The 24,800-nt window shown below is 54.7% G+C and overlaps 9 protein-coding genes across 9 annotated transcripts; 5 read left to right on the top strand and 4 right to left on the bottom strand.

Moving 5' to 3' along the window:
• Positions 1–95: 95 nt before the first annotated feature.
• On the bottom strand, positions 96–2,705 carry UMAG_11510 (uncharacterized protein; the record flags this gene model as incomplete). The annotated part of the gene is made up of 1 exon (XM_011392250.1): positions 96–2,705. The coding sequence occupies one exon, from the start codon at positions 2,703–2,705 to the stop codon at positions 96–98; it is 2,610 nt and encodes an 869-aa protein (XP_011390552.1).
• Positions 2,706–3,168: 463 nt separating this feature from the next.
• On the top strand, positions 3,169–3,843 carry UMAG_11509 (uncharacterized protein; the record flags this gene model as incomplete). The annotated part of the gene is made up of 1 exon (XM_011392249.1): positions 3,169–3,843. The coding sequence occupies one exon, from the start codon at positions 3,169–3,171 to the stop codon at positions 3,841–3,843; it is 675 nt and encodes a 224-aa protein (XP_011390551.1).
• An 892-nt stretch (positions 3,844–4,735) lies between these two features.
• UMAG_03877 (uncharacterized protein) lies at positions 4,736–7,798 on the top strand (the record flags this gene model as incomplete). Its single annotated transcript, XM_011392068.1, has 1 exon — positions 4,736–7,798. The coding sequence occupies one exon, from the start codon at positions 4,736–4,738 to the stop codon at positions 7,796–7,798; it is 3,063 nt and encodes a 1,020-aa protein (XP_011390370.1).
• A 321-nt stretch (positions 7,799–8,119) lies between these two features.
• On the bottom strand, positions 8,120–11,239 carry UMAG_03876 (uncharacterized protein; the record flags this gene model as incomplete). Its single annotated transcript, XM_011392067.1, has 1 exon — positions 8,120–11,239. One exon carries the CDS (start codon positions 11,237–11,239, stop codon positions 8,120–8,122), a length of 3,120 nt encoding a protein of 1,039 aa, XP_011390369.1.
• Positions 11,240–12,504: 1,265 nt separating this feature from the next.
• UMAG_03875 (uncharacterized protein) lies at positions 12,505–12,856 on the bottom strand (the record flags this gene model as incomplete). Its single annotated transcript, XM_011392066.1, has 2 exons — positions 12,505–12,574; positions 12,678–12,856. The coding sequence occupies 2 exons, from the start codon at positions 12,854–12,856 to the stop codon at positions 12,505–12,507; spliced, it is 249 nt and encodes an 82-aa protein (XP_011390368.1).
• Positions 12,857–13,527: 671 nt separating this feature from the next.
• On the top strand, positions 13,528–16,908 carry UMAG_03874 (uncharacterized protein; the record flags this gene model as incomplete). The annotated part of the gene is made up of 1 exon (XM_011392065.1): positions 13,528–16,908. One exon carries the CDS (start codon positions 13,528–13,530, stop codon positions 16,906–16,908), a length of 3,381 nt encoding a protein of 1,126 aa, XP_011390367.1.
• A 653-nt stretch (positions 16,909–17,561) lies between these two features.
• Positions 17,562–18,257, top strand: UMAG_03873 (putative uracil phosphoribosyltransferase; the record flags this gene model as incomplete). The annotated part of the gene is made up of 1 exon (XM_011392064.1): positions 17,562–18,257. One exon carries the CDS (start codon positions 17,562–17,564, stop codon positions 18,255–18,257), a length of 696 nt encoding a protein of 231 aa, XP_011390366.1.
• Positions 18,258–18,648: 391 nt separating this feature from the next.
• UMAG_03872 (uncharacterized protein) lies at positions 18,649–19,347 on the bottom strand (the record flags this gene model as incomplete). The annotated part of the gene is made up of 1 exon (XM_011392063.1): positions 18,649–19,347. The coding sequence occupies one exon, from the start codon at positions 19,345–19,347 to the stop codon at positions 18,649–18,651; it is 699 nt and encodes a 232-aa protein (XP_011390365.1).
• A 957-nt stretch (positions 19,348–20,304) lies between these two features.
• On the top strand, positions 20,305–24,405 carry UMAG_03871 (uncharacterized protein; the record flags this gene model as incomplete). The annotated part of the gene is made up of 1 exon (XM_011392062.1): positions 20,305–24,405. The coding sequence occupies one exon, from the start codon at positions 20,305–20,307 to the stop codon at positions 24,403–24,405; it is 4,101 nt and encodes a 1,366-aa protein (XP_011390364.1).
• Between the last annotated feature and the right edge of the window lie 395 nt (positions 24,406–24,800).

The following is a 24,800-nucleotide window of genomic DNA, read 5'->3' as shown; positions in this document are numbered from 1 at the left end:
GCCGTGTTTATGACTTGGCACAAACGTGCACATTCGATTGGCTGGAGTGACCAGATGAAGGAACGAGACAGAAGCGCGAGATCCCGGTGGGCATGTCAGTCGCCAAATTGAATCTTGGCTCCAGGTGGAAGAGCGCCCCATTGAGGTGGAGTCGGTTGATGTTGCTGTGGCGGCTGTGGCGGCTGCTGATGTTGCGAGAGACGAGTTTGGCTCCTAGTCTGTCTCGCTGGAGATGACTGAAGCTGCTGCTGCGGTTGCGGTTGTGATTGCGTATTCTGCTCCTGTTCAGGCGGCGGCAGCGGCTGATCCACACTCATCCTCCCCATCTGATGCACCAACCAATGCAAGTCGACCTGCCTTGCTCTCGCCCACTCCTTAACCGCATCCCTGTATCCACTCAAGATCTTGGCGAGGCCATTGTAAAACTCCAAACCTTCTACCAAATTGCTCGAGAGCTCTCGATACTTTATGTACGCCGAGTCGAGATTCTGTAGTGCTTTCTCGCGACGTTGGATTGTAGCGTCGCTCTTCCTCGCCTGCACAAACGCGGCATTGCGTTGTTCGATGCGTTGCAATAGCGCTTCTTGCAGCGAACCAGACTGGTCGAGGTCCGAGGTGAAACGCGCGTACTTGCGCAGTTCGTGGTCAAACAGCTCTTCAAAGTCGGCACCCGATACTTCGGCGACGCCAGAGACGTTGGAAGCGAGCGATGCAGCTTCGCGTAGGACGAGTGCTCGAATGTCGTCAGAAGCAGCGAGCGTTTTGGCTTCGGTGACGCAGGCAGAACGCGAGTCGAGCAGATCGTCGAGATGCTCAAGCTCCTCGCGCAGCGCACGTACCGCTTGCACCTGTTCATCCGATCCACGCGCCCCACTACTAACAGCAGACACATTAGGATTCGTCGATGGAACGAATGCCTCCAACCCAGCAACATCGCCACCCAAGACATCAATCAAATCCTCCCAATCTTCCAATTTGCGCCGTACAATCTCATCCGATGCAGCCGCTTTCACCAGTGTACCGTGATACTCGGCAGCCTGAGCCTTGAGATCGCCATTCACCTCGCTGCTCGTCTGCCTTGCCCAGCTAGAATGCGTGCCAAACGACGCTCGCACCGATTCGTCTTCACGTTGCTCGTGCTCGATCAATGCCAGCGCTTCGGCTAGTGTGTCTCGGTCCGTAGCGGCGATCCGAGCTACATCATGGGCGATCCGCTGCAGTCGCTCCAGACCACCTTCGGCTACCACCTCTTCGTGCTTTCGAAGCAAGGCAGGTGGCAGCCCCATCGGCTGCTCCAAGGCTTGTAGCGATCCTGGCAAGTTGAGACTCTGAAGTGTGCTCGTTGCAATGGCATCTAGCTCGTCGCGCTTGCTGGCAATGCTATCGCGTACCAACGAATCTTTGCGGTCGTCGTAGATGCTGATGGCGAGATGAACTCCATATGGAACAAGTTCGGCAAACAACGGTCGACCAAACCCCGGCTTGGACCCAGTAGCAGCAGAAGCGTCGCGAAGATACGCGGTGGGCTGGGCTACCTCGGGAGGTACCACAGGCTTGACCATAGCTGCGGGCTGGATCGGTGAGAGCTGCGCAGCAGGAGTCACTGCTTCGAGGTAGATGAGATCATTGTCGCGCGTAGCACGCGCAAGGTTGCTTTTGATGATGGCTTGCAAGCTTTCGAGATCGCTCGTGATAGCACTATTCACACCTTTCTTGGCCGAATCAAGCGCACTTTTGACGTGCTGCTCGGCCAGTTGCAATCGACCCAGCTCGTCACCATAGCGGTTCGCACCTAGATCGTCGCACGCCTTTCGATACTGCGCAGCTGCTGCAAAGTGCCACCGCTTGACAGCAAGATGATTCTCCCACCCGGAGGGGAGCGTTAGCTTGGCAGTGTCCGCTGGATCTGAGTGACTACTGCCGTCTTGAGTGGGAGCTTCTGTAACAGCTTGAAGCGCAGATGCATAGTAGTCGGCAACTTTAGCAGCAAGCTTGGCGATGGTGGCATCCTTGAGACGGTCCATCACCGCTTTCTGCCAGAAGCATTCCTGCGCCTGTGCAAGCATCAGGTCTCGGATACAGCTAAGCAGGCGTGGATTGAAATCCGGCGAAGGTGGAAGCAGAAGGCGTGTGGGCTCGACGAGATGGTCAACAATGTTCTGCAGTACCCCCGCTGCGTTTTGAAACCATGCAGTCGCACGCTTGATGCTCTCGTTCTCGGCTCTCGGTTCTGCACAGCCGAGCGCCGAGTAGAGAGCGGCTAAGCTAAAGAGGAGGTTGGCGCGTTCGAATGCAAGATCCGGGTGTGCGACTGTATCACTGGTTGCATATGCAATGCCCGAGGCTGGACCCGCTTCTGCGGACTTGGTCGCCTCCATAGCCCCCGAGATGGTGTTTGTCCATGACGGCAGAGAGGGGGGGAAGGACAGTGACCAAGGGAATGAAAGGTTGATGTTGGCAGGGAACTTGGTAGAAAAGAAAACCAGCTGTGCGTGATAGCGCAGTAACGGTTCAACGCTAGAGACGTGGACTTCTACCGAACAGATCTGGTCACGAAGACGCACAAATTCGCGAAGGTCGTTGGAAAAGGCGTCTGGATGGGTATCGCTGTAGTTGTTCGAGATGTAGTTGCGGATGGCTGTGCTCAGCGCGCTTGAAACGGAAGGAGTGCGCTTTAGCGGGATAGATAGAACGTTTCGCGGCATTGTTGAGGAGACACAAATGCCGTTGCTGTTGAAGGGAGAAGCAGGAGGGAAAGATCTAGGATGCTCGAGGGAGACACGAAACTATCAAGATCAAACCTCCACCTCGAGATTCTCTCAGAGACCTTACCACGTATCGTGTATAAATAACTAAACTAATTAACTTATGTATAGATTCGTGATTTGGTGCACGGTGCAGAGTGACGAGTGACGCATCTCGGCCGTTACCTGAAGAGCTTTAAGAGAGCTCCCTAATCACGAATTTCACGTTTCACATTTACACGTTAACGTCCCCACGTTTCGTCACTCGTGTTTTACGCCCTAGTAACGTTATCTCGGAACTCGGGAAGCGCAGACGCTGCAGCACCGAGGAATTTTTTTCTTCCTTTGCTCAACTCCACTTTGTTCCAGATCGGCCTCTGCTTTACCTTGCAAACATCATCCTCGTATTGACAGACCATCAATCATGTCTGCTCAGGCCTCCGCGTCCACAAGCTCCACCGCTGTGGTAGCTGGAGAGCAACCAACGCCACAACAACTTCTGTTCGCCAAATCAATCATGCTCACCTTTGAGCTCTGGCCAGCCATGCGTCTCGCCGTCTCGGAGGAATGGGGAGGCCCTGACTCTGCCGACAAGCGCGATTTCCTCCTCTCTCATCTGTGCGATGAATACGGAAACCCAGGTCCTGCTTTTGAACCAGATCTGGACGATCTCGCTGATGTCCTTGAGCACTACATGGTTGACGAATACGAAGCGCGTCTCGAGGATGGATCTCCCGACTGGGTCGCTGGCCGCATCGTCGGATTGCATCGCGTCATCTTTGCTCCCGGCGACGACTTTGCACGTGCACAGGCTGCTGTCGCCGAACTCGAAAAGGCGTACGAAGAGCTCAAGGGTAAAAAGGCGACGTTCGAACAAGGTGCCAACCAAGATGGCGAGGTGGATTCGCACAGCGAGGATGAGGACATGCGTGATGCGAGGACCATGGCTCGACAGCACGGCGGTATCACCGAAGCGGATAGGCAAGGTGCCCGTGTCGGACTCGAGCAAGATCGGGCCAGGGTCGAATCAGAACCGCAACAGCCCATCATTGACGAGGATGGGTTTGAGACGGTCGTTTCGCGAAGACGCCGTAAGTAGTAGGTGCTTATAAGAAGCGCCGTATCCTGTCAACAAAATGTAAACCTATACCTTAACCACCTTTCCAAGCCCTACTAGGGCTTTACTGTCTTGTGGAGATTGACCGCAGTCTGACCCTGTGCCTCAAAGGCCGTCATGCTGTTACGATTGAGTGGCCTCAGACCCCAATTTCAGCGGCGGAGGCAAATGCTGGTTGGGATCACGAAAGTCAATTAACTTAAAAAAAGAAAACCAGATCGCAACATTCGCGATCACGAACAATCACGAATGGTGGATCTTGAATCACAAATCTCGTGAATCACGAATCATTCATGATTTACTGGTGAAACACAAATTCTGAATCGTGGTGCGTGAATGTGGACATAAAAATACCGGCTACGAAATTCACTGTCCCGCTGCAACCCGCAGGGGAGAAGCTTCTACCAAATTTGGACAGCTGTCCAATCCTGCCAGCTATATCATTTTGCTGCCCAGCCCATGACACAACTCTTCCGCTTCCTTGTGTTGATGCGAGAGGGTTGTCTCCCGCTGCATCATCGATCTCGCCCAGTCACCAGAGAGCCTGTTGTTGAGAATGATCTACGTCCGACCGGCCAACTTGTTCTTTGGTCCAAACTTCTACTTCTGGTCTGTTGTTCCAGATACACTATCCGGCTTGCCTCGGCTGGCTTCAGTTCTCAGGGTCATTGGAACGTCATTCATGAAGCAATATTGTGCTATTGTCTCGGCCTCTTGACGCAGTCTGCCATGCTTTGCTACTTCCTGCTCAACCATATCACCTTGACATTCTCGAGACCACATATCTTTTCCACCATCACCAAACGAACATTGATAGAAAATCAAGATTATCCATCGAACTTCTTCCGCAGAGTAGCGATCAGGGCTACTCATCATGTGGCCAGGTGCATCGCCAGCATGGCGTAAACGCCAACAAGCCACCAAACCACGTTTTGGCATCAACATCAAGCTTCCCAAATCCAGTCTCAACGCGTCTGGGCCTTCCTTGATTTCTACCGGGTCCACCTTCAGTACGGAGGATCCACTCTTGATCAGTAGGAGACAGTTAGACGGTGGATACGATGAAGCGGGCAATGAGGGTGTTGATGGGGCGGCAACCTACAACGACGGCCTGTGGACTCCGCCTGCTGTAACTTCGATGGTCAGCCCCACACCTCCGGCGATTACCCCTACGATCTCTCTAGCCACTGCCTCGGATATGAATAACTCGGACTTAATGACGACGACAACAGTACCAGCTTCGACACTGACCGACTCTGTATCTATTAGAACTATGGCTGCATCGAGGACAGCTCCGCGCCCCTCTTCTACTTCTACCTCGTCTTTGTCTGTCTCCTCGTCTTCCACTTCGTCTTCAAGCGGGGCACCATCTCCTACCGATAGACCACATGACGAAAAAGGGGGCGGAGGGTTTAAGCTCATTTATCTCACGCCCATCCTTGTCTTTGTCGGTCTGTTTCTCGTCTTCTCTGTCGTTGGTCGCATGTGGGGCCGATATCACCACGCATCCCGCGTCGAAGCGGCTCGACGCGCCAAGTACGACAAGCGCGCTTCACGTCAAGCCAAAAAACGCGAGATGCAGCGCATCAAGACCATGTGGGGCTACGATCAGACTCCGATTCTTCCTCCTGAGCTCGAGCCTGGCGAGCACGACCTGCACTACAAAGATCCTAATGGAGCAATTTCAACCAAGAAACACGTGAAAAGGTCAGAAGGCGATGTAGACAGCTCCTTTGGCAGCGACTCGGAGAGCGGCGAAAGCGGCAAGAGCTCCGAAGTTGACGAAAGATACCCCGGTACGTTCAAGATCCTGTCTTTGGCCCTCCTTGGTGAGGGAAGCAAATCCGCACCGCCCGAGACAAGGGGTGCAGGAGGTAGAAATTATGAGACGGGGGTACAAAGCAATGGCTGGCTCGCAGTCAAGATTCGCAGATGGGTTGGGGGCGATGAGAAGAATTTGATTGAAGATGACATGCGATATACAACTGGCCCCAGTAAGACAGGAACGAGACGAATGAGACACACTCTCAGCCGCGATCGATTGCGTGGCTCCTCTGCGACCAAAGCAAGCAGCAAATTCGACGAAAAGGCACTTCATTCGCCAACCAGCACCCTGTCGGTTGGTAGCGAAGAAATGAAGCATAAGGCAGAATTCTCAGCCGTCGAACAAGCGAACGGATACTCTCACATTGGCTCTAAAGAATACCAGAACCAGTTGGATGACCCCTTCCTTACCTCCAATGGCAATTCAGCTCTCGGATGGAGAAAACCTCTGCCACCGCATCCGAAAGATTCCCCTTTCCGACCTACAATTCTCAATTTCGGTCTTCGCTCTCGCTCCAAGCAGTACGACGCTATCGAGCCCAGGGAAGAATTCGATACGCCTGTCAAGCGCGCTCCAATGCCGAACGAGTACATTCACGACTCGTCTGCGGGATTTCTGCCAAAGACGTTCGGATTGGGCATTTCGGGTGTCTGGAAGACCATTACTGGCCTAGCCAACCCATCTGCTGGTGGAGCGCGTTTACCAACAGAAGACGACGAGGAGAGCTTTGTCGGCCGTCCCTACCGCGCGCACTCGGATGCGGTCATGAGTGAGAGCGACACACCCTATTCGATTCGCGATGCCTCAGGGTACCCGTCTCATGGTTGCTACGGTGATATGGGTACGCCGACCAAATCCCGCCAACTCGAACGAGCAGGTACCGTGCTGAATGTCAAGTCTACCAATCAACCTTGGAACAAGCAGCCGTACGAGCGAGCTGGTACGCCTCCGTCGGCCGGAAGAAAGATGACGGGTGCCGCGTGGCACGAAGCGCTACTCGCCAGTCCCGTCAACAAACAGCAGCAGCATGTTTTCCAGCCACTCGTTCAGCCTCAGCCTTCTTCTCCGCGGCCTGAAAGAAACCTCAACATGGGACCGCGCAAATCACTCCTCTTGCATCAAGCTGTTACCTCAGCAGCTGCTGCTGCGGATGTTAATCTGACCTTTGCTACCTCGCCCGCACCATCATCTACAGGATACAGCGACTTGGTGGCCTGCTACTCGACACCAAGCGACGCAATCATGTCCCCTGTTGAATCGTCGATACGTGTCTTGTCGCCGCCTCCAGCAGCTCGTTCCGGTAATACGGCGTTGTCGGATGGCAGTGTTGGAGCAAGGCAAAAGCTGCAGCGTGCCAAGACAGCCAAGTACGAGCACGACGAGCGTGGGCAGAGCAGCTCGGATCGAATGCTGGACGGTGATGCGGCCATGGCGGGCAAGCTAGTTCAGAGGAGCAAGACAGCCTCCACGAATGCTTCTGCAGCTCGTAGTGAAATACGACTGGGTCGGAAAGGAACAGCGCACCACAGCGAACGTAAAGGCGCAAGCAAAGTGTTGAACGACGATGCGGTTGAGTCCGAAGGCTTAGAGCAAGCTTGTTCGGCATTGAACGCGTCTCCATTCACGCAACCACTGCGAGTGGCGAAACAGCCTGCGCTCATCACTTCGCCTGTTTCGTGCTACTCGTCTGCCTCGTCTCCGGGCAGAGGTTTGGTCTCGATACCTACGCGTGCGTCATCTGCTTCACCAACAAAGCCTTCGACAGCTATCTTTCCCAGCAATCGTTCTGGCTCAACACTCCCGTCGGCTCTCAAAATTGCCTCACCTGAACCGCTCACATCGCACCTTGCTCAACATCCAGCTCTCTCCCTTCCACTGTTGAGCCATCCACACTATCAACCGCAATCGTGCACTTCACCACCGAAACGGGTCAAAGCCGTCTCAAACCGCTCCAACGCCTCGGCAGACGACGAGGATGAGAATGACGAAACGACTGCCGGCAACCACATAGCTGCCGCGGCGCGTTCTGCGGCACACAAAGCACACAACCGCATCACGGCACTTCAAGCCGTAGATGAGATCGTCTACCAAGGTTATGCTCAACATCGTTAATGTAGTGGCAATGCTCGCGTGTACCACAAGCTCTACTTTTGCTCTAGATAATCACGAATAGATCCGCCTGTTCCCGGTCCTCGACAATTTTTTTTCTCGAGCGCGCTGGGTGTGACAAAACATTTTGCGACTGCAGACGTGAGACGTGAGACACGAGAATCTGGTAGTTGAGAGAGATGACGCCTCGTCCAAGGTTTTTCTAACTTTCATGTTTGGATCTAGCAATGACGCGTATGAGATGCTTTCTGTGATGATGCTGAGGGGGTTCTTCAAGGTTCGTTCAGTATGGTTCGTAGACGCGTTTGTATAAGGCTCCCTCTTTTAATGTCCATCTTTGCCCTGGCGTTCAATATCCGCCAAGAACTTCAAGTAACTCTTCTTGAAAATCGTTCCCCTATATAGACCTCGTTCGTCGACGACGATGAGGTATCTTACTCCCAAACGAGTAAAGTACTGATGGACGAGCTCGAGCGGCGAATGGATCTGCACTGTGATGGGTGCCTTGTCAACATAACGGCTCAAGTCCAGTGGGTCTGAGGCGATGAAGAGTACCGAATCGCGAACACCCGCTTCTCCCTCGTGCTCGGCTCTGACGAAGGGTAAGTTCTTGAATGAGCAGCGAGCAGTCTGCAGATTCAAGTCTGGGTCCGAACTGACAGCACGTGCCAAGGCATGTTCGAGCTCGCTCGCGGCAATGTAGCCAACCATTTGATGTGACGCCGCTGATGCTGAGTCTGCCTCGTCCTCGTGGGCAGGCATCTGAGGGCTGTGATCTGGCATCAGTGATCCGACACTGGTTGATAGACCCGGTGAAATGGGCGGATTGGCTGGCGATAGAGGCGAAACGACGCGAGAGACAATGGGGAATCCGCCGTCAGTGTAACCTGAGCCACTTGCGAGACGGTCGAGCTTGTCACTCAACGATTGAACCGTGTTGAAGGCATCCAGAGAAATCACTTCTACTTCGGTCTCCATGGCGTCGGTCACGTTGACGCCATTCCAAATGTACTCCGTCTTGCTGTCGAGGTACGGCAACCCAGAGAAGTCGATCACGAGATCGTAGATACCCTTATGCTCAAGCGCATCTGCAATTGTCTTGGCGACCAGAATCGACAGCATGACGGGCACCGAATAGGTCAAAGTGCCAGTAAGCTCAAACATGATGACAGCAAGTGAAACCGTTGTTCGGGTGACGCCAGAAAGGGCAGCAGCTGCTCCGACCATGGCGTAGACGCCTGGCACGATGCAAACCGAGTCCGAGGCTGGGCACCAGTCGAAAAAAGCAGCATCAGGGTGGGTCCATTGGACATACTGGACAAGTAGACCCACGATTCGACCGAAGCAGGCGCCGACCGCGAGAGTCGGAATGAAGATGCCAGCGGGAAGTTTGATGCCAAACGTGATGATCGTGAGAAGTCCCTTAAGGACCATGGCAAACAAGATGGCCATGATCAGGGGTCCAATCTGCGAAGGCTGCGAGACGCAGAGCCCTTCGAGGGACTCGTGCTCGTGACATTCGCTGAAAAGATCAGCAATGAGCTCAACTCCGCCCATGCGGGTGTATCCGTTAAAAAAGGAAAACGCTGCGGAGACGACGGTAATGACGACGACCTCAAGAATGGGATGTCGGGCCATCCAAGTCTTTGCTCGAACATTTTTGGCCCAGAACATGTTGAGCTTGGTGAAGTAGGCACCATAAAGACCGCCAAAGATGCCAATAAGGACAAAGAAGAGCATCTCGTAAAAGTGCCAGTCCTTGTCGTAGGTGACTTGGAAGAGCACGATCTTGCCAGTGCCAAAAGGGTCGATGGCGCGAAGGGAGGCGGCAGCGACCATGGCGCAGAAGAAGGAACGGAACATGACTTTGTTGGGAAAGTAGTAGCTGACCTCTTCAAGCGAAAATAGGACTCCTCCAACAGGAGCACCAAAGGCGACGGCGACACCGGCGGCACACGCGCACGAGAGCATCTCGCGACGCTTGCCTTCGTTGTTTTCGTACTTGGGAAAGATGCGACAAACGATATTTCCAACGCAGGAGGCGATGTGGACAAAGGGACCTTCCTTGCCGAGTGAGAGACCAGAGGCAACGGAAAGGGTGAGACCGACCGACTTGGTGAAGAGAGTCCAAAAGCCAAGATATCCGTGGATGACAAAGCCGCTCAAGATGCATTTGACTTCCGAGATACCTGAGCCGGTGGCAAAGTAGAGGACCTTTCGGGGCAAAATGGCGTTCTGAGCGCGTTGCTCGTTGGCGAGGCGAGCATAGTTTCTTGAAGAGACGCAATTTGCGTCGTTGGTGGGAGCAGCTGTCGATGCAGGGTGGGAAGAGTGTTGATTGGGAAGTTGCTGTGCAAGGAGAGCAGTGGTTTCGGTGGGTTCATGGACGACGTCATCAGTCTGTTGATGCTGCGCAGCTCGTTTCTGAGTAAGGATGGTAGTGGCTGATGAAGATGCATCTTGGTCTTTGAGGTAGAGCTCACTCGAAGTGAGATAGATGGTCAAGATGCTAGCGATGGAGGCCCAAAGAACGGCAATGACAAAATACATCGAGTAACCAGCTAACTGATTATTGCTGTTAATGACGGAGCCAAACTTGTGGTTCCAAGTGACCCAGCCAGGGCAGGCTTGGATGCCAGAGTCAATAGGAGACAGCATAGCGAGCGAAGTGGTGCTAGATGTGTTTGCAGAGGCGACGAACCTGGACCAGACGGGGCTGCCTGCGACTGGAGCAGCCCAACCGCTGAGGATGCGGTTGCCCTTTCCAAGGCCGGAGAGCACAGAGTGTGCAATCTCAGCTGGACTGGTTGACGCAACAGCGGCGTTGGACATGAAGGCGGTGCGGTAGGACCAGAAAGAGGCAGACACTGTAGGATGGTCCCAGTCGGGCGCCTCACCATACGGACAGCAGAAGCGTTTGGCAAGCCTCCAGTCTTTTGTGCAATAGCCGTCCTTGAGATCGAAGAGGACGGCTTCAGACTTGACGATGCATCCAGCAATCAAGGCGGTGACAATACCAGTGATGGTGACAATGATCCAGCCTTGAAGGCGATCCCAGCTGTTGACGGCCAAGCCGCGGATACCTTTAAGATTGCGGATGCGACGCAGACGGGAGCTTTCCTTGATAGCATCGTGGATCCAATCGATGGTTGTGTAGGATTCGTACCAGACACGGATGCCGTTGCCTGCAGATCCGGGTAAATTCATTTCGTCTTCGAACTTTGCGTCATCGTAAGAACGGAGGTTTTGCTTGCGACGCTTGCGAGAGCCCGGAGCGGCTTGGGCGGCGAAGCTTCCGTAGAAAGAACGAATGGGACTGAGAGGCTCTCTGAGGAAGCCACTAATACGCGAAGAGGTGGTGGAAGGCTCTTGATGATCACCGGAATACGTGTGTGGCGGCACAAAAAGCGAAGAGAGGCGCCTGACTTCGGACTTTGCGGACATGGTACGTCTACCCGCAAGGCGAGGGCGAGCGGTGCTGGGTGCAGAGCGATAGCCGTGGTGGCCCTCGGACTGCTCCGTGTAAGTTCCACGATCTAAGTTGATAGGCCGGGTTGAGATGGAGAGGCTAGGGTTGGGTGGATCGGCATTGGTGCCAACTTGATCCTTGTTCGCCATTATCGGCGTTGACCTCAGATCGCCTCGCCAAGGCGTAGTTGGGAGTACAGGAGGGTGCTAGGAGCTAAGAGAGAAAGAAGGCTTGTGAGGGGAGAGTGGCAAGCCAAGTTGAGTGGGACGAGTGATGTTGTTGTTCGCGTCGATGGCCGAGTTTGCGCGTAGCATAGGCCACACCACACAAGCTTGAAGCGGTGACTGCATGCGGAGAGGCGCACGACCAGCAAAAAGGGGAGAAGCAAGGTGCGGGCCACGCTGGGTTGAATGAGGAGGGGGCGGCTGTAACAATCACGAATCACGAATCGTGAATGCGACTAACGATTCATGACTGTTTCGCCCCCTTCGTGACTGTGTTGTACTCGTGACTGGTTTGCCATGTGGATTCTGAGCCCCTGCAGCTGGAGCGCTTGAATTCACGATTTGCTTTGCTCCACACGCGCGCGTTTTGTGTGGCTTGGCGCTTTGGGCACCTCGTGCAAGCACGAAGCGTGAAGCCACGAGAGCATGGGGCTGGGAGTGTGAGTCTCGTCCTCTCGTGTGAACTTAGTCGTGAGTATCACGATTGGAATTCGGGATTCATGAATTGTGGTTCTTCGTTGTTGCGCTGTGCTGCGTTCTATGACTCTCACTGGTCACATGAAGGCGAAAAGCGTGAGTACATAACTCTGCACAGCAATCATGAATCACGACTCACATGTGTCTCGATCAGATCACCCATGAGGAGACCTGGGGCTGCTTTTGTCGTCAGAAAATGACTACAAGAAATCGAGAGGTAAGCCTGCCGTTGCATAGGGCTTTCTGTGCTTCGTCTAGTGCCCTCTCGTCCCAGAGTTTTTTTTTTCTAATCGATTCTCAACAACGTCTTGGATGTGCAACGAGTGCGCTGAGAGAAATGTGCTGAGGATAGCAGAACGCATCCGACGTATATCTACAGAGTCATATGGATTGTCAACAGTTAGGTACAAATACAGAAGTGGATAGTCAATAGCCGTCTGAGGCTCACCAGACCGAGGCCGGCCGAGGCTTGCTACCTTGCCACGAGTGCCGAATCTGGGCAATGTCAGTGCAACTATGGTCAGAATGTTCACGACAGATTACTGCGGCGCCTCATCAGTGGAATGTGCATCTTGCTCCCGATCGACTTCATGGAGCACTGCCATGAATCTGTCCAAGTCAAGTGGATAGGCCAAGGGCGAGACAAAGACGGAGATAAAGTCAGCCGCCGGAAGGTCTTAGTTGTGTGGCAGGGATATCAGGCTGGACTTACGTGGATGCTTGCGCAATCCCAAGTTTGCGCATGTAGAAAGCTTGCTCTGCTGCCAGATTGAGATGCTGCTTGGTGATCTCGAACGAATTGGCTAGCGTCCCTAGCTTTGCTGCGAGTTGCGCATAGTGCCTCTCCTTTGTCGTGAGCGACGTTGCATTTGTCGGGATTTGCGGAAGCATGATGGTCGTAGCGAGCCAATTTGTTTTCTGTGGAAAGCGTTGTGGATATGGGTTCGATAATGGTGACAAGTTGTCAAGGTCGCAATCACGAATCGTGTTTTGGCACGTTGGTGATTCGTGATTCTGTTGACGATGTGATTCAAAATTGTAGCTGCACGAAACCAACACTTCGATTTGGACCCTGACCTGAGCTCTGACGCGTCTTAGTTCTCCCGATTTGCCGAAATGAAATCACGAAATCACGACTGTCACTCGATCCGATTCACGATTCTTGTTTCCTTCGCCTGTCACATGAAGCAGTCACAGTCACAGTCACAGTCACAGTCCCAGTCACAGTCACAGTCACGAGTCACGAGTCCCTCGATAAGTCGCGTCAAGACACCCACGACCTATCGTCACTCATGAGTTCGTTACTGCGGTCTTGAGCCTTGAAGGGTGGTTAATTAACTCTGACTGTGATTTTAGCGTGTCGTTCGGCGGGGACAGCAGTCGTCAGTTGGATGCACGTACGAGCCAACTCGGGACTCTAAGTGGTGCGCCTCAAGCCTTGTCTGTTGAGCCAACAAGGAGACGCCTTCGCCTTCGCCTTGAACGCTATAGAACAGTCAACAATCAATGCCTCTCCTATGCCTTGGTCCTCCTCTCTACCATCACCGTGACATCTTATAATAATGGACTCGGCAGCAATCCAAGGCAGCGCAAGCCCTGTGGCTAGCTCCTTAACTGCACCCGAATCCTCATCCGCTCGAGTACAGCCACGTTCGCCCATCGTCCTGTCCGAAGCCTGGAAACAACTCCACCTCAGCTCGCCTTCCTACTCGTCGGCTATTCCTCCATCACGCAACGTTGCATCGTGCTCACTTCTCCACCAGAGCTCGAACTCGAACAAAAGCAATGATGACGACGACTCCTCTTCCGATGATGGCTTCCTCTCAGATCACAGCGAGGACCTTCATCCCGAAACCGGCTTCGACCCTTTTCTTGCTGCCACTCGTAGAGCCAGAGAACGCTCCAGCTCGTCGCTCATCGCGCCTCAGGCAGATCCACCAACCCTTTCGTCTTCCGCTGATCCTTTCGCATCTGACTCTTCGCCTGCGACCTCGGAGGAACATGTAGCATCGGACGAAGCGACGTTCAAACATCAGTGCGACCAGCGCAGACAGCAGCAAGAGCATCGATGGTCCCAAATCGCAAAGTTCTGGAGCAAAGTCGTAGATGAGGCCATGTTCCAACGAAAGCAAGCTAAGCAAGGCACAATCGACCTCAGCTGCAAGAACATCACCGACATCCTCCCTACCATTGCCGATCTTTCCCGCTTCGTCGCCCTTCCGCCTCCTCGCTACGACCGCGACGATGAAAACCAACCTCCTTCTGCTATGGAGCCCCAATGCTTGCTTCAGTCCAAAACAGGCGGTCTTGTCCGTCACGAGTCCTACCTTGCTCCTTTTAGTGCTCACATTCACAACGAGATCACTTCTTCGCGGCCCAGTCATGCGCCAGCCAAACGTATCCTCGCACGCAGTCAATCCGCTTTTCAACCCAGTTTCAGTCGCGCCCAGTCCTTGGCGCGCAACCACAGCGCTGCAAGTGCACTCAGCTCCCATTCAGCAGACTCTTACCGAGACTATCGCGACCGTCAGGCAACACTCAGCATCTTCCTCGGCTCCAACGCTCTCACCAAATTACCCAGCGCTCTCTTTCAGCTTCAGAATCTTCGTGTCTTATCGTTGCGTTCCAACAAACTCAAATTCCTTCCGCCTGCCATCGGTGACTTGCACAACCTCTCCGAGCTACACATCCCCAACAACGAGCTCCAATACCTTCCGGCGGAGATTCTCCGTCTCAAGCTGGATGTCTTTACCTGGTTCCCGAACCCATACTTGATCAAACCACCAAAGTCGGGCGTTCTCACGGTTCGTCCGCTTCTATGTCACCGTGCAACGCGTATCCGTCAGCAACACTCGCTCAACGAATTTGCAGATCTCGACGATATTGGCGAAGCTGATGATGCGTTTTCTACGACACCCGTCAGAAACAAACCCGACACCCAGGGTGGCAGTGCTACTTTGATACACGCACCACAGCAGCCTCCACCTTTAATTCGTGCCCCTGCGCCCACCTCTTCACGCCAACAGCGACGGTGGGATCGCACACGATCCGAGATGCAGGTCGAGAGCTTCCTCGCCAGAGGCGTCAATGAGCTTGGTGGCAGCATCTTTGCAACGATCGGTGAGCAGGATCACAGCAGCGATCATAGCGATAGCATCGACGCAGCCAACGCTACTGCAGATGCTGACGATACGGCATCGCAGCTGCCTATCATCCCAGGGTCTGCAGCTGCTGATGCATCGGCTGCAACGGAAACGGATGCTTCTAACGACCGCGAACGTCAACGTCAGCAAATTCTCGAAGCCGCGTTCGAGGACCAAGACGGCGCTGACCTCTTTGACCTAACACCCTCAACAGCGCAAGGCGCTGCCACCCGCGGCAAAGTGGCAGGTCGGTCTCGAGTGCTTGGTAGCAAAAACGTCTTTGGGATCCCCACCCTACAAGAGCTCTGCATTCGTAAGCTTCTGAGCCCCTACGATGTTGTCCAAGCCGAGGCGCACAGAATCGCGTCCCCGTTCTTGTCTCCCATCGTACAAACTTCTGGCGGGCCTCGACGTCGTCGAAGCAGCCAGGGCAGCAGGTCAAATTCGCACGCTGGCACACCACTATTCGAAACACTGTTGCACAAACGTTCTACTTCGTTCGGCTCAAACGCGTCGCGCACCAAAAGCTTCAGCTCTAATGGAGGACCAGAAGACAGGACGTTTGGCAAAAGAATCCCGACCCTGCTCGAGGCATACGAGAATGGAACGCTTCAGAGCTTGCTCGGCGAGTTGGGACACGGTTTCGTTCCCATGCTAGAGGCCGCCAGACGCAGCGCCACCAATGACTGGGGCACAAAGGCTAGAATGCGCAGCAATTCCACTGCCGCCGCCAAGATGAATAACTGGGCGCGTAAACAGTCGGTGGTAGGTGCCTTCCTGAAGGACACTCTTTCGGAAGCAAACGGGCACATTCTGCAAGCTTCAGCTTCTACATCGCAAGAAGAGGAAGACGAGTCGTACGATGTGTTCGGTGGTGTCGATGTGCCAGGTTCCCTGGATCGAGGTGACGATGCGTGCAACAATCCCTGGTTTTCACGATGTCCCAACCCGAAACATTGCGACGACGACTTGCGCGAGTCTGGAAAGGGTCATGGTGCTAAACGCACCGGCGACATTGCACTTCACCGGGCAAAACGAGGCTTTGAATCCACCAGCAGCGTATCGAGCCTTGCCACGCTCGGTGGCAGCAAGACCGAGGCAGAGTCGACCGACATGGAAAGGGCGCCATCCACGGCCGCCAGCTCTGAGAGCGGTCTAGCACCTGCCTCGCCCCTTTCGTCTTCAGCCTTCTCTTCGGTAGGTACGGTGGCAGGCTTTGGCTCCATGTCGACGTCTTCCGTGTCGTCACGGCCAGGGTCACAGATCCATGGTAGCTTGCCGTTCGCGGGTCAGCAAGTCCGATTTGCGGACGGCTCGCAGAGGAGCCTTACATCGTCTGGTTTTGGTCGTTCGTGGTCATCTTCGCGGCCGAGCTTCGGGTCCAACCGTGCGTTGGCCAGCCCAGCCAGCACCCAGTTTGTGCGGGGTTTTTCCAGCTCTTCTGTGCTCTCGGCCTCTGGATTGGATCACAGCACGTCGGTTGGTCTCAACGCGGGACGAGATGTAGCAGAACGAGACTGGCCTCTGAGCGAGCAGGAGCACCGACAGGCGCCTGTGTTCAGTCAAGCGGGCGAAATTCGTCTCGAGTGGATCTCGCATATTGGAGGCATTCGGGTGGCCAAGCTGGGAGAAGCGCAGGTCGAGCTAGACGACAACCTTCGTGCATCACCTGCATCGCCAGCAGAAACGGAAGCATCGCCACCAAACTTGCTGGGAGCGATGGGTGGGTTTGAAAACAAGGATTTGCTGCCGATATTGTGGAGAGGATGCAGTCGCGGTTGCCTTGACTTCCTTGTCTGAATATGGCCAAAAAAAAGGTCACCTTCTCTCACTGGCGTTGCAGCGGCAATGTCGATCTTGTATGCATCTTCCACAGTATGTAATATTGAGCCACAAATCCGAGATGAAGGGGAGTTTTGATGCACGAACGACTGCGTTCTGTAGTAGATCGACGCCATAACTTAGAAAGTTGTGGGTTCCGGTGCTGATGATGAGGAACGCGAAAGCTTATCTATAAGCCTATTTCGATTTGAGGCGGCAGATGGTGTGGCATAGGATTGGTTCCGAGGATCCGAGCGGCCGTAGGCAGCGTGCACGGATTCGAGCAACACAGTCACGAGTGGAGGTGAAAAATTAGAACTCACTCACGACTGCCTTCTGTGAATTGTGCTGTACTGCACAGTGCCGAAAAGCAGCTTGACTCGCCAGCTTGTACGCTCGAGTCGTGAGTCAAGGTCAGAAAACTCGCATTCATTACACAAGTTGCGTTCTTTCATCTTCCGTCCCGTCATATTGAGCTTACCCTCGCGTCGTCCCACCACTATCGTCGATGTTCCACATCACGAACTGGAGCTTGCGCAAACTATACACACGTAACGAGTTGTAGTAAATTCAACAGGCACGCCGACGTCGAGTCTACAGCATCGCCTTTCGTCCCACGCAAGTATACAGATATGGCATCGTCGGCACTACAGCAGAACGGCGCTGCCGCTGCGCTACAGGGGCCGACGTTGCCTCCAAATGCATCTCGACTTCCACAGACGGCGCAGCTGGATGCGCTGCTGACCATCATACGCGACGCCTCGACACCTCGCTCCGACTTCATCTTTTATTCGGACCGCATCATCCGACTTTTGGTCGAAGAAGGTCTCAACCACCTGCCTACGCTACCGCAGACAGTCATGACGCCGACCGGATTCGAATACTCGGGCGTCTCGTTCCAAGGTCGAATTTGCGGAGTCTCGATTCTTCGCGCTGGCGAGGCAATGGAAGCGGGCCTACGCGAGTGCTGCCGCAGCGTACGAATCGGCAAGATTCTGATTCAACGAGACGAGGAGACGGCCAAGCCCAAGCTGTTCTATGCCAAGCTGCCGGAAGACATTGCGGAACGATGGGTATTGCTACTGGATCCCATGCTTGCCACTGGTGGAAGCGCCATCAAGGCTATCGAAGTTCTGATCGAGAACGGCGTAAAGGCGGAGCGCATCCTCTTTCTGAATCTCATTGCAAGCCCCGAGGGTCTGAACAACATGTACTCAAAATTCCCACAGGTCAAAGTGATCTCGGCTTGGGTGGATGAGAGGTTGGACGAAAAGTCTTACATCATCCCTGGTCTGGGTGACTACGGCGACCGATACTACAGCGGATGAGAGTTCTTCTCGACTCCATAAGCAATTCTACTGGAGTACGCAGCTGAAGGTGCACAGCAACAAAAACAACTCAACCTACAATATCATCTTTGTGACCCAAGCGCCTCGGTTTTGTCTCTCGGATCCGACTCTGTTTATTTCAGCTGGAACGCCTCTCGCTCGTCATGCATTTCAATCCGAAACACCATTCATCATGTGCGGCTCATTGAAGCCACAGACGCGTAACGTGGGGCCGTGCCTTGGTCTACCGTGCCTTGGTCCACCGCAGGGGCTCGGGCTGGATCACTGCTTTGCAGACAGCAGAGTATGATACGTTACAAATTGGGTCAGGTGGTGACGTCCTGCTGACGTGTGTGGGGTATATCATGGAATCTGTATATGCATGAAGATCTCAAACAAACTTAACACCTTCACCGTCGTCAGCTTCGGTTCCTGCAAAGATCTGTGCTTTGCCCTGCGTGCTGAGGTGCTTCAATGCTTGCCGAAGCATGGGAGTGGGAAGCAGGTAAAAGTCTTGAGCTTGCACCAGATCGCCCTGATTGAGCTCGAACAGCGTCATGATACTCTTGTTCTGACCCGTCTGCATAACCCAGTCGTAAATCGAATCTGCCCACTGCACCGGCGTTTTCCAGTAGATGAATGCTTTCGAATTCGCGTTGCTGCGCTTGGATTTCGTTGCTGCGCCAGTGAGCTGTTCTTCCCACGCTGCTTGCTTGTGATCGACGAGATGTGTCAACACTACTCGTATAGATTCGGCTGAGAGAGAACGCTGTATCGATTGATTGGCGAACAGGCTCGTGTGCGGATCTGCCGCGACGCTTCCGGAAGCGGGATCGGATGTCCCGGCAAGAGGGGAGATCGTAAATAGGCGGTGATGGCGGCAATAGTCGAGTATGAGGGTACTCCATTGCGATAGTTGCTGAGCGCGCGAAACTGGATTGTGTTGAAGTGTGAAGAACGGCGGGAATGCGTGGATAGGCGGATAGCGAAACGAGCCGCCTTCTGCCATACCAGCGCTGGCAATGGGCGATGCACCGGCTGCAGGCGACGACCCTTTCACGCTTGGTGTGACTGAAGCTGTGGCCGCCATCCTAGGCAGATGGTGTTTCTTCCGACCTCGATCAAAACCAGAGAGGCGGGCAAGAGAGAAACAACGAAAGAGTGTTGCCAAAGAAGCACGAATCACGAATGGGTGGATCCAAAGCGCCACTTCTGTAGCTGAGTGGCTTTCAGGAAGTGGAGTGCATCAATCACGAATCGGGCTGCTATCCGATCGGCTCGCGCTTGGCCTGAGCACCTCAAGCACCGAGAATCACGAATGTCACGCTGCAAGCACAGCTGTTGATGTTCGGTGTATTCTGTTTAGTTAATGGACTTAGAACTCGTCTTGGCTGGCTGCAGCGGAGGAGGATCAGCCAATCACAAATCACGATTCAACCTAGGTTGGTTATAGGAAAATCGCTTAAAATTCAGCCGCTCTTCTTGGTGGTATGCAGCAAGCAGAGAGTCACGAGTGTCAACCTAAGTTACAGTATCAAATAAGTTAGACTGCTCCCGTGCATGAAAATCACGGTCTATCCGCGATGGGAATCACGGATGGTTGAGCAAGGTGCGCTGCACGCTGTCGCATTCTTATTGTTTGACCGGCGGAATTACAGAGGCAGCCATCCAGACACGAGACACGAGACAAAGAGATGCGCGGATTTTGAATCGTGAATTGTGAATCACGAATGAGAAGAGAGCAAGCAAAGGGTAGTTTAACGTGTCACACACGATCGTTCATCACAATCACGAATCACGAATCACGAATCACGAATCACGCTTCGGCGTTCTTTTTCTTCTTGTCCATCCTTGATCCGTCTCCACAATCTCCATCGGATTCGTCACCGTTGCCTTCAACATTTCAAGCAGAGCACGTTCTCTCGCTACTCTCTATAGGCAACATCCGCGCTGGATTGGCTTCACAACTCGAGAGTCGAAAGCCTGCCTCCTACTTCCGAACCCAAATCTGCTTCCAAACGCTTTGATTCGTCAGCACAAACTCACAATGCCACCGCCGCCGCCTCCTCCTCCTCCTCATCATCAGCGTTCACCGCCAGGTGCCTCTTCCTCCTACCATTCTGCTTCGTCACGCAGCTACCCTGTATCTCCATCTGCTGCCGCCGCCGCTGGCCATATAGCACCTCTGAGACCACCATCTCGCACCTCCTCAGCCATGGATGATCCAGCACGGGACCGCTGGAGGCAGCCTGGTCCAGCTCCCTCGCCTCGAAACGATGTCATGAATATGAACTCATTGCTCGGCCCGCCTGGTTCAGCTGAAGCACCCGATCCCAGATACATGATGTACGACCGCGAACGAGACAGAGCACGCGGAGAGCGCGATTGGGAGTGGGAACGCGAACGAGAGCAGCGGGAGAGGGAACGAGAACGAGAACGAGAACGAGAGCGAGATCGGGCTCATGCCGGTACCGCTTTTTCCGGAGCACCATCTTCTCGCACTGCCCCTCCTCCACCTCATCCCAACGATCGTCGTTCTCCCATCATGCCTTACGGTCACGCTTCCACGAGTCCATCCTCCCAATCTGCTCCTCCTCGTCGCAAGTGGAGCGACTCGGACGACGCTGCTTCCGCTTACCACAGGGAACGTGAATGGGAGCGTGAAAGGGAGTACGAACTCGAACGTGAACGTGAACGCGAAATGCGATGGAGGGCTTCGCAAAGACCTGGTGCAGCCCCGGACAAGCCGCCAACCCAGCACAGTCGCGCTCCTAGCGGCGACATTCGTTATCCAGTGGGAAATCCGGCCCCTGGCATGCCCGGAGAGACTTCTCGCAGTCCTCTCGACCCCTATCAGTCTTCTCTTCCTCGTCGCAGAAGCCCGGCGCCTGGTCATCTAGCCCGTGCCGCTCCTGTTGGCGGTCGTGCTCGCGAGCAAAGCGCAGATATTCCGCTCGCTGCCATGCCTCCCGAGAGCTCGCCGCGACACGCGCCTTACCTTGGCGGCCCTTACGACGATCCAAGGTCTGGTTCAATGCCACCAAGTCACGCTGGCGGCATGCTACCACCTGCTGGTCGATCACCCGAGCGGATGCGTGCTGCTGTTTCATACGCACCTTATGACGGTCCTATGTCCGAGCGTGAGCTCATGCAGCGAGACAGGGAGCGCGACCGCGATCGCGAAATCATGGCTGCTGATCGCTATGGTCGTCGCATGCATGGCGAGCCCATGATCATGGACGACCCTTATGATCGACATGGTCCTAGAGGCCCTCCTTCCGGTCCGCTTGCCCCCCCATCTTCTAAGTCTGCCAGCGCCAGAGGGTACGACGAGCGTGGGCCGCCTCCTCCCCTTCCATATCCTCCTCCTAGCCCGACCCAAAGCCGTGATGGCGATCGACGCAAGGAAAGCCTCAAGCCATCGGGTTCGCAGTCTGGCGCAGGTGGAATCATGACACGCGAATCCCCTGTCCCAGCTCAGTCTCGACCAGGCGCTCATGGTGGACGAACTGACGAACGTGGCGGCAACGGCCCCATCCCTCCTCACTATGACTCTGAACGTCATCCGCGATCGGGTCCTCCGCCTCCCATGGGTCCTGTCCGCGAATCATCCGTCAAACTCGAATCCGGCCCACGACGAGCGCCTCCATCGCCCACAAGCGACCGTGCTGCCCCCTATCGCGACATTCCGCCACACCGCGTCCCTTCTGTCCCACCATACGGCGGTCCTCCCTCTGACCGAGACATTCGTGATCGCGACCGCGAAATGGCTCTGCAACGAGAACGCGAGTTCGAGGTCGAAAATGAGCGTCAGCGTCTCCGCCTAATGGAAAGAGAGCAGAGGGAACGCGAAATGGAGCTAGAACGAGAACGCGAGCGCGAGATTGAACGCGAACGCGAACGCCTGCGCATCGAAGAGCTCGAGCGCGAGCGTCAGAAGGAACGAGAGAGGGAGCTGGAACGCGAGCGAGAACGCGAACGTGAACGTGAAAAGGAACGCGAAAAGGAAAAGGAGCGTGAACGTAGAGAACGTCGCCGAGAGAAGCAGCAAGCCGAAAAGATGGCAGCCATCGAGCGCGAAAAGGAGCGCGAGTTCCAAGTGCAGGCACAGGTTCAAGCCCAAGCGCAAGCCCATGCCGCCGCTGCCGCTGCTGCTGCTGCTGGCATGCATCCAGGTGCGCTAGGCGAGCTGCCTCCCCATATTCGCCCTCCACCGGCCAGTCTCGAGGAAGTCCTGATCGCTACCGCACAGCAACAGGCCGCTGCATACGGCCGACCACCCAACATGGCTGACTTCCACGCTGCCGCTGCTGCCATCGGCTATCCACCGGGCATGCCGCTCCCTCCTGCCATCCATCCCGCCATGTTCGGCGGAGGCTACGGCCCGGCATCTGAGGCGCTTGTGCAACAACAGCCTCATGTCATCCGCGATCCCAATGCCGGTCCACGCGTAGACAGCGAGCCTGTTTGGCTCTACCTCGAGCTTTGCGAACGCGACGAATCGATTCGCCGAGCTGAGCGACTGCCTCTCGACATGCTAGTCGAAGAGCAAAAGTTAGAAATCGCTGCTGAATTAGCCGGTACGCCTCCCAATGCTGAGCAGCAAGCTCCGTTGGCGGCCTTGGATGATGCAGCGAATCCCACTGCTCCTGCCATCCCGGCAACAGAGGTCGAGTCGAGTGCTGCTCCACAGGTCGAAACCGAGGATCAAGCAGCTGGAGGATCAGAAGCCGTTGCTGAGAAAGCTTCAATTTTGCCCGTCATTGAAGCGCCTCTTGATCCACTGCCGCGCCACCTTATTGGTATGGACAAAGGTCGTCCCGTGCGACACTTGGGTTCGTGGATCTACGATACCACTGTCGATCCCCTCTTTCCTGCCGAGCTACTTGCTCGCAACGTTGGATCAACGTTGGAGGTGCGCATCCCGGGCGATCTGCTCAGCTGCGGCGGCGGCGGCGGCGGCCCGCACTGGGAAGAGTATCGACGCCTCGAGTCGGAGTGTCTTGCTCGCTGCCAAGTCGGGGATCCACTCAAGGATCTTCTTGAAGGCGAACGTGGCCGTGTTGCCCTCAATGGTGCAAGCAACAGTTGGAAGCTTGGCTGGCGCGGCAAGGAGCACGCACGTATGAGCCTCGAGATGCGCATCGAGGAGCGCGTCGCCGAAGCTCAGCTCTTTGGTCACAAGCTCCCTGAACACCCGGATAAATTCAACGAAAGAGCTGATGTTGCTCCATCGGACAACGCGAAACAAGACAGTAGTGCGACTGCACATGACGAAGAACAAAAAAGCGGGGCCAAGACCAAGCAGGGTGGGCCCGACAAGTCGGACGCCGCCCAGACCGAAAGCAATACGGCTGCCAAGGCCAATCATGCGAGCGGCAAGGTGTCTCCGTGGCGCTTCTGGCGACTCAACCCTCTGCTGCGTCGCAAGCTGTGGGGTACCGATGTGTACACCGATGACTCTGATGTGCTGGCCATGTGCGTCCATGCAGGGTGGGTCGAAGGTCCTTCTCTGGAGGCCGAAGGAATTCCAGCCTGGGTTCCTCCTGGTCGAGCTGCCCGCGCGTGGAACGGCCTCACCGCAGCTGCGAGTGACGAGCATGTATCTAAGCTCTCTGCTGCTGAAGAAGCAGCGGATGTCGAAATGTCCGACGCACCCTCACTCTGCAAGCCGACTCGCGTCGCCGTTCGACCAGAGATCTCGTGCGATCTGTCGGTCATTCTTCGCATCGCTCCCAAGCTAATTGCCTACAAGGGATGCCAGCGCGGAGGCATCAAGTCGCGTTCATGGGGCAACTCGCACGATGGTGTCTCGCTTGTTGTTGAATCAGTCGAACTCAAACAGCCAGGCTACGCGCAGTCGAAAGGACGCAAATCGGCCAAGGCACGTATCGACCAACTAGCAGTCTACCGCAACGTCATGGACAACGGCAGCGCAGCCAAGTCAACATTGTCCCTCTCCTTGCCATCGCCTGTTAGCGCGGATCACGCCCAAGCCAGGCGCTATTTGCATCTCAAGACGATCATGCAAGATACACAGCTCATTCCGCTGTCGTTGGTTGTTGGTGATGTGAACAAGTCGAGCCAAGCAGCCGACACGGAGAGCAGCGAGGTCAGGAAACAACGGTTGTTTTGGGAGATTCAGTAGCGTCTCCGCATACATGCAAAGAGTCAACCGCAGATTACTATGACGACTGTCGAGCTCATTACATCATGACTTCTGCTGGAGAGCCTGTCCTTGTTTGAAGAAGCAAAGTCTGTGATTGATTGGGCTTCTGGTCGAGGTTGAACTGCTTCCGGATGGCTCTGTATGTACTTTGTATCGTATGCTCCGATCGACAGATGTAGATGCAGATTGAGACAGATCGCTGAAGGCGCAGACGGATACGTAGCGAGCTGTCTGGCAGACTAAGAGGTCAGGTATCGCACTAACTAGCTTGAGACTAAGTGGGTTTGCTGCCGATTGAGTTGTATGCATATACGCTCACAAAGATTCACGATTCCAGCATTTAGGTAGATTGTCGAACAGCTCTTTCAGCTCAA

This window comes from Mycosarcoma maydis, chromosome 11 (genome assembly GCF_000328475.2).
Source record: "Mycosarcoma maydis chromosome 11, whole genome shotgun sequence".
NCBI classification, from domain to species: Eukaryota; Fungi; Basidiomycota; class Ustilaginomycetes; order Ustilaginales; genus Mycosarcoma; species Mycosarcoma maydis.
Note: the sequence above shows the minus strand (reverse complement) of the source record. Positions and strands in the feature narration are given on the sequence as shown.